The sequence below is a fragment of the Oncorhynchus keta genome, chromosome 29 (genome assembly GCF_023373465.1).
Source record: "Oncorhynchus keta strain PuntledgeMale-10-30-2019 chromosome 29, Oket_V2, whole genome shotgun sequence".
In the NCBI taxonomy this organism is placed as follows: domain Eukaryota; kingdom Metazoa; phylum Chordata; class Actinopteri; order Salmoniformes; family Salmonidae; genus Oncorhynchus; species Oncorhynchus keta.
Genome location: NC_068449.1, coordinates 9,468,765 through 9,483,198, shown reverse-complemented (window position 1 = coordinate 9,483,198; position 14,434 = coordinate 9,468,765). Strand labels below are relative to the sequence as shown.

At 43.4% G+C, this 14,434-nt stretch overlaps 1 protein-coding gene across 2 annotated transcripts in view; it reads left to right on the top strand.

Moving 5' to 3' along the window:
• si:ch211-15d5.11 (nuclear receptor coactivator 7) overlaps positions 1–14,434 on the top strand; it is a 35,042-nt gene that overhangs the window by 4,466 nt on the left and 16,142 nt on the right. The window contains exons 3-8 of one of the 2 annotated variants that reach the window (XM_035742493.2): positions 1,177–1,367; positions 2,789–2,868; positions 7,496–7,606; positions 8,199–8,372; positions 9,039–9,170; positions 12,612–12,796. In XM_035742493.2, coding sequence (XP_035598386.1) covers positions 1,177–1,367; positions 2,789–2,868; positions 7,496–7,606; positions 8,199–8,372; positions 9,039–9,170; positions 12,612–12,796 — 873 coding nt within the window. Of the gene's footprint in view, positions 1–1,176; positions 1,368–2,788; positions 2,869–3,006; positions 3,145–7,495; positions 7,607–8,198; positions 8,373–9,038; positions 9,171–12,611; positions 12,797–14,434 lie in introns of those variants that run through there. The other variant, XM_035742494.2, reaches the window with a different exon arrangement.

Genomic DNA, 14,434 nt, shown 5'->3' with positions numbered 1-14,434 from the left:
GGCACCATCCCTACGGTGAAGAATGGTGGTAGCAGCATCATGCTGTGGGGATGTTTTTCAGTGGCAGGGACTGTGAGACTAGTCAGGATCGAGGGAAAGATGAATGGAGCAAAGTACAGAGAGATCCTTGATGAAAACCTGCTCCAGAGCTCTCAGGACCTCAGACTGTGACGAAGGTTCACCTTCCAACAGGACAGTGACCCTAAGCACACAGCCAAGACTATGCAGGAGTGGCTTTGGGACAAGTCTCTGAATGTCCTTGTGTGGCCCAACCAGAGCCCAGACTTGAACCCAATCAAACATCTCTGAAGAGACCTGAAAATAGCTGTGCAGTGACACTCCCCATCCAACCTGACAGCTTGAGAGAATCTCCAGAGAAGAATGAGAGAAACTCCCAAATACAGGTGTGCCAAGCTTGTAGTGTCATACTCAAGAAGACTCGAGGCTGTAATCACTACCAACGGTGCTTCAACAAAGTTCTGAGTAAAGGGTTTGAATAGTTATGTAAATGTGGTATTTTCATTATTATAATTTTTTTTCCATTTCCAAAAATGTATAAGAAACAGTTTTTGCTTTGTCATTATGGGGTTTTGTGTGTAGATTGATGAGGGGGAAAAAACAATTGAATATATTTTAGAATAAGGCTGTAATGTAACAATGTAACGTAACAATGTGGAAAAAGTCAAGGGGTCTGAATACTTTCTGAATGCACTGTATTACGTGTTGGAGCACTCCATCACCATTTTTCATATAGTCACCCTTGTGAATGTACCTCTCCTTTGAAAAAAAAACAAGCACAAACAGTCAAGGGCATTACGTGGGAGAGAGGAGTGGAGGTGCTTGCCAGGAACAGCAACAGCCTATTCTGAACTCCCACAATCCTACCAATATACACTGAACCAAAATATAAACGCAGCATGCAAGAATTTCAAAGATTTTACTGAGAGTTACAGTTCATACAAGGAAATCAGTCAATTGAAATACATTCATTAGGCGCTAATCTATGGATTTCAGAGATGCCTTTAAAAAAGAAGGTATGGCCGTCGATCCATAGCATTCTAAACATGCTCAATGGGTGACATGTCTGGTGAGTATGCAGGCCGTGGAAGAACTGGTACATATTCAGCTTCCAGGAATTGTGTACAGATCCTTGCGACATGTCTGTCTCCCCTCCAGGCTGGGGTCCAAGCTCCCTCCTGGTGTTGCTCAGCCCCCCGGCTTCATCGCCGGCCCCTGGGAGACAGGGCCTCAGACCGGCCCAACCAAGGAGGCCAGGGACAGCGGTCAGTCCCACCGTGCCGTGGGGCGTCCCTTTGACCACGTCCGCCACATCCGGAACCCCCAACTGCGCCGGTATTACCTCCAAGGTGAGGTATCTCTTAACATGATTATCTCGATATCTAGGTCAGCCTGTGCTTTGTTTGCCCCAGTAGGGGCTTGGTAGCTGCGTTAGTTCCCTATCCAATTATTCATATGGTGTTTATATATGTGTTGTGTATTTTCATAGCAAACAACCTAAGGAATGACAGATAACACACTCAAAGGAAGGTTGGTAAGGAGAATTCCTCTCTCTGGCATTTATTTATTGGGCTCCCGAATGGCGCACTGCATCTCAGTGCTAGAGGCGTCACTACAGACACCCTGGTTCGAATCCAGGCTGTCTCGCAACCGGCCGTGATTGGGAGTCCCATAGGGCGGCGCACAATTGGCCCAGCATTTTCTGGGTTAAGAGGGGAGGGTTTGGCCGGTGTAGGCCGTCATTGTAAATAAGAATTTGTTCTTGACTGACTTGCTTAGTTAAATAAAGGTTAAATAAAACATTTAAATGACTTATGAGGAATTGTAAAACTGCAGCTAGGAATGCTTGGGAACCTCTCTCAGGATGACATGGATACAAAATACCCAAAATACTCAGAAACATTCACTCATAAGCACATGATCCTATTGTCATTTCCTTATGCCATCCATAACTGAGGGGACAGGTTTTGCCAGCACTCACAGTAAGACAACAGTGATTCTGAATGTGCTTGTCTGTGGTTAAATGGTTTATTTTCGAGTCCCTTTTACAGAACACAGCAGTATGCTTTTAGTGATATCCAGTTAGGTACGATTATTAGTATACCTGAAAAATCACTTGTGTAAAATCTGTTAACTTACTTGTAACAAATCATGTTTGTGACATGTAATTGGTAGCATTTTCACCATAGACCATGTTTATTTAGCTCAAATACTTATGACCTACTTGTTTTCCCTAAATCTGATTATGCATTTTTGTAATAAGTCGCACTCTTTCATTCAAGGAAACAATTATCCAAGAACTGTAGAGGTGCAAGATGCCTTCTGCCTCACGTATTCTAGATTGTAGTATTTATTTCGGATTATATTCAGTACCGAGGGCACCCACACAGAACTTTGATATTTTTTTGGAGATTTTACTTCTAGTCTTGCCTAGGTTGTAGCACAAGTGTACGCGCAGTTTATTAGCGCCAACATAGCTGCCTTGTTGCAGGCAGGCCTGACATTCAAGGAGAATCCTCAGTACCTTAATAAATCTCCAAAACATCCATAATGCCTCATGTAGGTATTAGAGAGCAGTGCCACATTTTGTAAAGATGCATGCCACCCACAGGGCTAGATTTAAGAGGAGGGAGTTGTGTTGCATTAATTAAAATTATTTAAAGGACCGCAAACAAGTAGATTTGGAGAAACGGCTGTTGGATTTCAGGAGCAGAAAGAATTGGTGGAAAGAGTCATCATCTATCTCTGTTTTTACATCTTGCCTTCGTAGAAGCTACATGGGTACCAGAGCGCGCCACAGATAAATCCAGGGAAGAGGGTCAACCATCTGATGACAAAGCAGACTGTATGGTGAGTCACTAACTCATGTAGACCTACTCGTAAATCAATAATGATAACATATTTAAGACCTGCTTTACCCATACACTTGATAACCGATACATTGCATAATACTGTATATATGGTATTGAAAGATGTCGATAATAAATGTTCAAAGGTCAGACGAGCTGTATTTCAGTGAAACGGTGTTCAGAGATTAGTCCCAGATCTTCCCCTATTTCAATGGGTATCCACCGGTATATTCAGAAGCTCTACAACAGTTATAATGGAAGGACAGTGTGTTCCAAGGTATGTGATGAAAGTAAATGCTGGTAATTCTATTATATACAGATTTAGAAGCTTCTATTACTACAGCTTTTAAACGTTGTTATCAGATCATGTCTTTCGTAAAGCAGATATGGATATGTGGAACTACTGTAGTAACTTAAATCAAGGCAAAACCATGTATTCAATAACTTTTTTGAGGTGTCTAGAAAATCCCTTTCTAATGCACATCTGTCTAGAAAATATACATTGAAAAGATATACAGCATATTAAGAGACTTTTAAGGACCAGTGTTGCTCTGAATCTGGAATCGTAGTGTGACAATGATGTTAGTGTTGATAACTGAATTCGGACGGAATATGTGAAGTAGACAGAATGTCTATGATCCATTTAGGCCCTTTGTATTCTTTGCAGTTAGGTACTTGGACTATAGACTTTTGTTTTACAGTTATGAAAATATGAATGAGTTCCATGTCTATCTGTCATGTAGGATGTGAGGTGGATTCACTAAACCAGTGTTAAAATAATGCCGAACTTGTAGCCTGTATCACTATGGCTCGCCATCAGTTTAAATATGTTTTAACACTCAACACACACACGGAAGGCATATTTTCAACAGTATAGTTTGCAAGCATGCACACACTCGCACACACATAGCTATGCTTGAATAATGACTGCATGCAGGGGCACAACTTTAGTTGTAGAAGTGGAGGGGACATAATCTGGCAGAGGGTCCTCCCTCGGAATGTTTTGGGGTATCTAAAGCCAATTTCCTGCATTCCTACTAGGACTGTCCCCGACTGTCCATCAATTGGTCGAAATTTTAAAACCTGTATTCTTCCATAGGCCTATATAGACACACCCTATGTTTTTTTTTTAGTTAAAAAAAAAGTTTACCTTTTATTTATGCAGGTTCTCATTGAGAACATCTCTTTTCCAAGACAGACCTGGTCCAATAGCAGCATGGAGAACAACGTTTCAGACAAAACAACTTACATACACTAACACAACATTAAACAAAACTATAAACACACATACAGTACAACAAAAACGTTTTACATAAAAAACACGAAAGTCTTGACTAAAAACAGCTGGCCTAAAAACAATGACACTCTTCTATGATATATACATCGATCAAGTGTTTAAACTCCACCAGCAAAACTAGATCATCAAATGTTATAATATTCAGGAGAGAATTCCAGGACCACGGAGCTAAGTAACTAAAACTATTTCTACCATCGCTTGCTCTAATTTTTGGTACTGTTAGAAGTAAATGAGAATGGGACCGTAATTGTTATTTATTTACCGAACTGACTAAAAAAGAACAGAGATAAAATGGCGTTTTACCCAATGTGGCCTTATAAATCAGTGTATTCCAGTGTTTAAGCGACGCAAGGTCAATGACAACCAGCCAACAGCACTGTAGAGATCACAATGATGTGTTAGACGTTTCTGATTTGTAATGAACCTGAGGGCTGCATGATACACTGAATCAAGTTCTCTCAGGGTAGTGGCTGAGGCCTGCATGTGTGTTTAATAAAGTCAACTAGGCTATATGTACTGAACTTGTCTGATGCTTTATGCACGCACACAAATGACTTGAGGGAGCCAGAGATCAAGACCGCATAACCAGAAGAACCAAAAACCTGTTCCTGCCCCGCCTTCTCCCGCTGCTGCTGACCGTGGCAGTTAGTCTTCTGAAGTTGCCGGTAATAGGCTATGCCAGCGGTGGGCAACCTTTTCCATTTGGAGTGCCTGATTATTGTACCATTTCTACCAATCTGCATACCAGTTATGAGTTTCATGTTCATGGAAAAGTTTCATTTAATTTACAATAGTCTTTGTATCTCACAATCATTGTCTGTGGTTAATCTACATTCTATCTAAATGAAAATTAAAAGTAACTTTTATTGCCATTGCCAATTATCTAATACATAATAAAATGCATAAAGCCAACACAAAGACATTGCAGCCTGCAGGTAGAAAATATCCTGATAAAAATAAATATCCTATAAATCACATTGTCTCCAAACATCTTGAAACATTGTATCAACTCTGTCACCCAAAAACTTATACCAGCAAACTTTAAACATTGTATAAAATATTCTGGGCCTTCAGTTTCCCACTCCAGTTAGCTCGGGAGAGAGACAGCTGTAGGTGCAATGGATGAGAAGTAATCAGGTATTTTATGACATTTCCACTGGATCAGAGAATTACATTTTCCCCTTTCATGCCGAGTGGTTATCAAAAGGGAGAGAGCTGTAAATATTGTTCAAATAGTTTGAGAACTCATTCTCAATTGATTCTAAAAACAGACTTTGTTTCATTGCTGTTTGAGGTGAATAAAATTACTTTGAGAAGCTTCATTAATGATGGTGAGTTAAGACAATCAGAAATATTGTTAGACATCCCCAAAATGGGCACATTCATCGGCCTACATTTGCGCGTAGGCCAGGTAGACTAGTCCTACTTCTATATGTGGAATTGTGTGCGTGTCCTTATTCAACCTTGACAAAAGCATTTCAAACAAAGGACGATCAATAAATTGACAATTCATAAATGTGATGTGAGAAACAGGGGGTAGCATAAGTTGTGAGTTCTGTAAAAGACATGTCCGCTCTGACAATGAGAACAGTAAATGACTGGAATAATAACCTATTGAATGCATTAACAGAAATGACCATTTACCAAACAAACATTGCAGATTAGAAATGATGTGAATTAAAGGTTAATGTAGGCTACTACTGGTGATGTATGTAATGGGGAAGTGATAGACGTAGCAAGCAAGGAAGTTATGAAACAATGAATACTCACAAAATGGCAGGGGAGAGCGCATTCTGGAGAGAGACGGGCTTGTGCATCTGAGACACAATTCCCATATTCTTGGACCGTGGCATCTCCATGGCCTCCACTAAAACAGGCGCAAATCACACAGGCGTCTCGTGTGCCATGACATTTTTGTTTCTATTTGCGACTGCTCGACTAAGAAAATCTCATGTTTTCAATACAGACCCCTTTTGTCATTCCCTAGGCTATTCCATATAAGGCACCCAGACTTTAGGAATTGCACAGTGGACCCTTAATCTAGTAATACATCAAATCTAGTGATACATAACTTGACATTGTGGGAGGATAACCAACCTTCCAATTAATGGACATGCATTTCTTACCTGCTATAAATGCTAGGTTCTTCTGATAACAGTCTTCAGTATCAACATTACCAAGCAAACAAAAACAGGGAGAAGGGAGAATCTGTATACATGCTGATCTTGTGAACCAAACCAAGATCATAAAATAATGCAAATATGTCCCCTGTTGTGTTTTACACCTCCAGCGCAGAAATTACACTTCTGAGTGCATGTAATTCAGTTTCACTGGCATACAGGATGTTCAATGGATGGTCTGAAACTGCAGTCATTTATGTTTGAGATGATATGAACGTGACTGGGCATTCAGACATCTGTATCCATTCATCATCAATATTGTGTTGTGTACTTACTGTGCACCATGACAGTGTAGTCTGTAGATATGTTTATACCGTGTAAGTGTGAAAAGTAGGGAATTAGCTAGGGATACGGACAGATCAATAATCAAATCAAAATCACATTTATTTATACAGCCCTTCTTACTTCAGCTGATATATCAAAGTGCTGTACAGAAACGCAGCCTAAAACAGCAAGCAATGCAGGTGTAGAAGCACGGTGGCTAGGAAAAACTCCCTAGAAAGGCCAAACCTAAGAAGAAACCTAGAGAGGAACCAGGCTATGAGGGGTGGCCAGTCCTCTTCTGGCTGAGCTGGGTGGAGATTATAACAGCACATGGCCAAGATGTTAAAATGTTCATAAATGACCAGCATGGTCAAATAGTAATAATCACATCATGTCCCCCCGTCCCCAGTGAAAGTTGCGCTCCTTATCTGCATGGAGTCTGTCAAGCGTGAGGAACATAATTTAGGTCAATGGGCCCCATCTGTCAATAGCTGAGTTTTGGTTGTGTTGTGTGGGATGCAGCGGATGGAGGATTCGCATGATATTATTGTGCTTGTGTGTAGTAGTAAGTAGCCTTACACAAGCCTTGACTGGTGTGAGCCGGAACACCTCATAGGGCAGCAGCCCTATCTCCTGTGTCTGTAGTCATAGGTGTAGTAGTAAGTAGCCTTACACAAGCCTTGACTGGTGTGAGCCTGAACACCTCATAGGGCAGCAGCCCTATCTCCCGTGTCTGTAGTCATAGGTGTAGATCCAGCTATCAAGCGTTCGGAAAATAAGTAGGCCTCAATCTCAAATTAATTTAAAAGATTGGTATTATTTGATCTGATTTTATTTTCATATTGGAGTACCTAATGTGGATTTCTGCACTATGTGTGTACTCACAGGCCCACCATGAAGACACTGTGTTCAGTGTCACATCCCAGTACAGTAGCCTGGGAGATCAGACCAAGCTGAACAGGCATCTCTCCACCTCCTCCTCCCTCATCTCCCGGGAGGTAAGAAAAAGTCACCATGGTTCCCAACCTTATCAGATGCTACATACATGCATACATACAATTTATGACACTGGTATCTTCTGTATCTGTCTTTGTATCAGCATTCTGAACATTCTCCTCACCATGAGATGTGACAGGTTATTTATATCACATCTCACGGTGAGGAGACCTAACACACTAATTGCAGGCCTGCGGGTATGATCAGCTTCATATCATTTGAAGAGAAACGGACAAAATGTGTACATTGTCATCTTTTATCTCCATACGTGTGTTTTTCTTCCAGTATAATGATCAAAAGTCAGCGTAGTGACATGTTGCTGTTTTGTTTGTCCCTTCCACTATGGATTTGACATGCAAAGTGAGTGACAGAGCATAGCCTTCACCACATGGCATTCTGGGAAAACCTATTTGCATGGTTGCCAATCAAGTGTCCATCCCTCCACTCCAGTAGGCAACAGATGAGCCCGCAGATGTAAAGTTCAGTTAGAAAGAGGAAGTGGGAGGTCCTAGACTTGGCAGAGTATTATTAACAGCAGTGCTTGAGTTTGTGTTGTTCTGTGTTGTGATGTTTCTACGCTCTTCCATTTTGAAGCACCTCCGCATTCCCAAGAGTAAAGGCTCTGGCCAAGGCTCACCTCCCGTGGCGACGCACCCTGACCCCGACCTCAGGCTGGAGCCAGAGTTGGACACTGACCCAGGGCTTTCTCCGGCCCCATCGCCCAGCCCTCACTCCCCGTCACCGGACACAGAGTATGACAAGTTACTGGTAAGGACAATGTGGATGAATTTATTCCACAATCCACACAGAAGAGGAAGTACATTTAACAATGTTTTTAAATGATTTAACCATGTTTTTCTGTGTCATGTTGGGCCTTTAATGGAGTGTGTTATTGCTTTTGGTGTGGTGAACCTACCTGTTCTTGTTAAGAGAGGCTAAACTAGCTTAGGAGAGCTGAAATTGCTCAATAGAACAAGAGTCAATGCAGGACTGGGAAAACTTTTTCGCTAATGGCAATGATTGATTGTTTCTTCAAATGCTGTTCTTTTGGAAGCTGCTTAGTTAGCTTTCAATGTAAAGCACTGTTTTAATGAGTGGATAATGCCTTCTTTAAACACTGCTGACTTTTATTTTTATTTTATTTAACTAGGCAAGTCAGTTAAGAACAAATTCTTATTTTACAATGAGGGCCTGCCCCGGCCAAACCCTCCCCTAATAACCCTGGACGATGCTGGGCCAATTGTGCACCGCCCTATGAGACTCACGATCACGGCCGGTTGTGATACAGCCCGGGATCAAGCCAGGGTCTGTAGTGACGCCTCTAGTACTGAGATGCAATGCCTTAGACCGCTGCTCCACTAGACTTTAAAAAAGTGCATTTTCTCTGCTGTGTTTAAAAATATAAAAAAACAGTGCTTGCTTTGATTCTCATAGGATGTGGAGGCAGTGCCAATGCCTGATGGACAGATCTGCCTACTGGCCCTCCCACCTGAGTGTTCCCTGGGGGAGGGGCCAGCGGCCATGCCGTACCTCAAGCTCTTCTGCCGCTACATCACTGACCGCAAGGTGGGTGGAGACGAGTCATTCTCGCTCACTCCTCTCTAACCTCTTGCTGACCTCTGTTTCACCACCCACTGACCTCTCTCACCACCCACTCACCTCTCTCACCACCCACTCACCTCTCTCACCACCCACTCACCTCTCTCACCACCCACTCACCTCTCTCACCACCCACTCACCTCTCTCAACACCCACTCACCTCTCTCAACACCCACTCACCTCTCTCAACACCCACTCACCTCTCTCAACACCCACTCACCTCTTTCACCACCTCATGGCATTAACAACATAGATGGAAAGCTACTGAGGATGATAGCTGACTCTATAGCCATTCCTAACTGTCTCATAGCTAACTGGCTCATAGAAAACCTTTGGGGTATTTTTCTGTGTGGAGCAGATACAATGCTACTGTATTTCTCTGACTTTCCACAGAGAAGGGCACTCAACTGCACTGGCACAAATGACTGATGATTGGCTGAAAGAAATTGGTAATAAGAAGATTGTTGGAGCTGTATTGTTAGACTTCATTGCAGCCTTTGATATTATTGACCATAATCTGTTATTAGAAAACTAATGTGCTATGCCTTTACATCCTCAACCATATTATGGGTTGAGAGTTATCTATCCAATAGAACACAGAGGGTTTTATTGAATGGAAGCTTCTCTAATGGAAAACTTGTCAAGTGTGGCATTTCACAAGGCCCTCTAATGATCTATCACTAGCATGTCACCTTAGACTATAAATTGTCAAGGTAAAGGCATATTGATTCACTTTTAACACCACAGTTGACCAAACAAGTCCTGCAGGCTCTAGTTTGACCTAATCTTGACTATTGCCCGGTGATATAATCAAGTGCTGCAAAGAAGGACCTAGAAAAGCTGCAACTGGTCCAGAACAGAGCAGCACGTCTTGCCCTTCTATGTACAGAGGGCTAATGTCCACAGTATGGCTCAAAGTAGAGGAGAGATTGATTTCGGGTTGGGTGGTATCGAGATGGTGTCCAGATTTTCCTACCATCATATTGTTTCTGTACCATACCTGGATTTACTTTAAAAGATAATTAGTATAAATATAACTTCACAGAGCTTCATTGTAAAGTGTTTAAACACTGTTTCCCATGCTTGTTCAATGAACCATAAACAATTAATTAACATGCACCTTTGGAACAGTCATTAAGACACTAACAGCTTACAGACGGTAGGCAATTAAGGTCACAGTTATGAAAACTTAGGACACTAAAGAGTCCTTTCTACGACTCTTAAAAACACCAAAAGAAAGATGCCCAGGGTCCCTGCTCATCTGCGTGAACATGCCTTTGGTATGCTGCAAGGAGGCATGAGGACTGCAGATGTGGCCAGGGCAATAAATTGCAATGTCTGTACTGTGAGACGCCTAAGACAGAACGGACAGCTGATCATCCTCGCAGTGGCAGACCACATGTAACAACACCTGCATAGGATCAGTACATCTGAACATCACACCTGCGGGACAGGTAGAGAATGGCAACAACAACTGCCCAAGTTACACCAGGAACGCACAATCCCTCCATCAGTGCTCAGACTGTCTGCAAAATGCTGAGAGAGGCTGGACTGAGGGCTTGTAGACCAGGTCCTCACCAGACATCACAGGCAACAACATCGCCTATGGGCCAAACCCACCATCGCTGGACCAGACAGGACTGGCAAAAAGTACTCTTCACTGACGAGTCGCGGTTTTGTCTCACCAGGGTTGATGGTCGGATTCGCGTTTATCGTCGAAGGAATGAGCGTTACACCAAGGCCAGTACTCTGGAGTGGGATGGATTTGGAGGTGGAGGGTCCGTCATGGTCTGGCGCGGTGTGTCACAGCATCATCGGACTGAGCTTGTTGTCATTGCAGGCAATCTCAAAGCTTGCGTTACAGGGAAGACATCCTCCTCCCTCATGTGGTACCCTTCCTGCAGGCTCATCCTGACATGACCCTCCAGCATGACAATGCCACCAGCCATACTGCTCGTTCTGTGCGTGATATTTCCTGCAAGGCAGGAATGTCAGTGTTCTGACATGGCCAGCGAAGAGCCCGGATCTCAATTCCATTGCCCAATTCTGGGACCTATTGGATCGGAGGGTGAGGACTAGGGCCATTCCCCCAGAAATGTCCGGGAACTTGCAGGTGCCTTGGTGGAAGAGTGGGGTAACATCTCACAGCAAGAACTGACAAATCTGGTGCAGTCCATGAGGAGGAGATGCACTGCAGTACTTAATGCAGCTGGTGGCCACACCAGATACTGACTGTTAGTTTTGATTTTGACCCCCTCCTTTGTTCAGGGACACATTATTCAATTTCTGTTAATCACATGTCAGTGGAACTTGTTCACTTTATGTCTGTTGAATCTTGTTATGTTCATACAAATATTTACACATGTTAAGTTTGCTGAAAATAAACGCAGTTAACAGTGAGAGGACGTTTCTTTTTTTGCTGAGTTTATAAGCAGTGGCGTAGCAAGCACGGTATTATATAGAGCCATGATCACATGGAACTCCCTTCCATCTCAAATTACTCAAGCAAACAGCATGATAACTAATACAACACCTCACAGCACAGTGCCTCTCCCCTATCTATCTGACCTAAATAACTCATAGGCATATGTACACTGAGTGTACAAATCATTAAGAACACTCTTTCCAATGACAAACTGACCAGGTGAAAGCTATGATCCCTTATTGATGTCACTTGATAAATCCACTTCAATCAGTGTAGATGAAGTGGAGGAGACAGGTTAATGAAGGATTTTTAAGCCTTGAGACAGTTGTTATTCAGAGGATGAATGGCAAGACAAACAAATGTAAGAGGCTTTGAACGGGGTATGGTAGTAGGTGCCAGGTGCACCGGTGTGTCAAGAACTGCAACGCTGCTGTTTTTTTCACGCTCAACAGTTTCCAGTGTGTATCAAAAATTGTCCGTCACCCAAAGGACATCATGTCAACTTGACACAACTGTAGGAAGCATTGAAGTCCACATTGGCCAGTATCCCTGTGGAACGCTTTCGACACCTTCTAGAGTCCATGCCCCGACGAACTGAGGCTGTTCTGAAGGAAAGTTGGGGGGGGGGGGTGTAACTCCAATATTAGGAAAGTGTTCCTAATGTTTTGTACACGGTTTATATGTACTAATGTATGTATGCATGCAACTGTCCGTAGAACCTATTTTGGTTCTATTGTTCTTATTTAAAATGTGTGTAGTTCAGTCCTTGAGCTGTTCTTGTCTATTGATGTTCTGTATTATGTCGTGTTTTGTGTGGACCCCAGGAAGAGTAGCTGCTTCAGAAATGGCTAATGGGGATCCTAATAACATACCTGCTCACCTCTCTCACCTCCCACTCATCTATCTCATCTCTCACCTCTCTTTCTACACATGCTCACCTGTCTCTCACCCATCTCTCTCTCTCTCTCTCTCTCTCTCACCAGGGTGTGGTTTCTGGTATCTTGCTGGTGACGTCCAATAAGATGTTCTTTGACCCGTGTAAGACCCACCCGTTGGTGATAGAGCACGGCTGTGAGGAGTACCTGCTGTCCTGCTCAGTGGACAGCCTGGCCTCGGTCTCCTTCTACTCTGACATCTCCCACGTGCACTTCAACTCCTCCACACACAGGTCAGCGCTAAATGGCTATGTGCACGTTCAAGGCACACACCGATTTGGTATAGCTCTGCACAGATCAACATATCTTCACAATGCCTTGGAAGACGTTTAACTTATGAGGTCACTATTATGATCTTCTATTCTGCGCAGACCTGTGTTAAATTGGTGTATCTCGAATACACACTGACTTGTGTAGTGTGGGTCTCTGACATTTTTAGTTTGTTACAAACAAGCAATGTAGATAATCATTGTACCATCTTAACTGCTGTGAAATATATTTTCAGTAACCCAAAATATTGTATTTTCAGCTGTTTAAAGCTGGTGTACAAAACCGAAAGTGAAAGACACAAAAACTAAACTTAAGAACAGGAAGCATAGCTTGCATAGAAATAGCTCAGATAGAACAGATCTACCACTTCTTCGACTTTCTTTCAATGAGAATGACAAATCTATAACTCACATTTCTATGTGAATTTGGTCAGGTCTCCCAAAAAGTTAACATATTGCAGCTTTAAATACTGTATCATCTCTAATATCTAGCAGTGGAAATGAGGTATATGATACGATAGGATATACTTTATTGTCCATTTACATGGAAATTCATTTTGTGAAGGCAACATACAGATACACAAGAAAATAATACACTATAATGCATTGAAAAAGGGAAACACTGGAAAGATAATAATAATGCACACATTATTCAGTATATGTGGTCTACTGTCCAACCGTGTATTGGGCCTACATCTGTCCTAGGACCACGGTTCAGCAGCCTCCATCTGTCCTATGGCCCACTGTTCAGCAGCCTCCATCTGTCCTATGGCCCACTGTTCAGCAGCCTCCATCTGTCCTATGGCCCACTGTTCAGCATCCTCCACAGCTGTCCCATGGCCCACTGTTCAGCAGCCTCCATCTGTCCCATGGCCCACTGTTCAGCAGCCTCCATCTGTCCCATGGCCCACTGTTCAGCAGCCTCCATCTGTCCCATGGCCCACTGTTCAGCATCCTACATCTGTCCTAGGACCACTGTTCAACAGCCTCCATCTGTCCCATGGCCCACTGTTCAGCAGCCTCTATCTGTCCCATGGCCCACTGTTCAGCAGCCTCTATCTGTCCCATGGCCCACTGTTCAGCATCCTACATCTGTCCCATGGCCCACTGTCCAGCATCCTACAGCTGTCCTATGGCCCACTGTTCAGCAGCCTCCATCTGTCCCATGGCCCACTTCAGCAGCCTCCAGCTGTCCTATGGCCCACTGTTCAGCAGCCTCCATCTGTCCCATGGCCCACTGTTCAGCAGCCTCCAGCTGTCCTATGGCCCACTGTTCAGCATCCTACATCTGTCCCATGGCCCACTGTCTAGCATCTTACAGCTGTCCTATGGCCCACTGTTCAGCAGCCTCCACCTGTCCCATGGCCCACTTTCCTATGGCCCACTGTTCAGCATCCTACAGCTGTCCTATGGCCCACTGTTCTGCATCCTACATCTGTCCTATGGCCCACTGTTGAGCATCCTACATATGTCCTATGGCCCACTGTTCAGCATCCTACAGCTGTCCCATGGCCCACTGTTCAGCATCCTACAGCTGTCCTATGGCCCACTGTTCAGCATCCTACAGCTGTCCCATGGCCCACTGTTCAGCATCCTACAGCT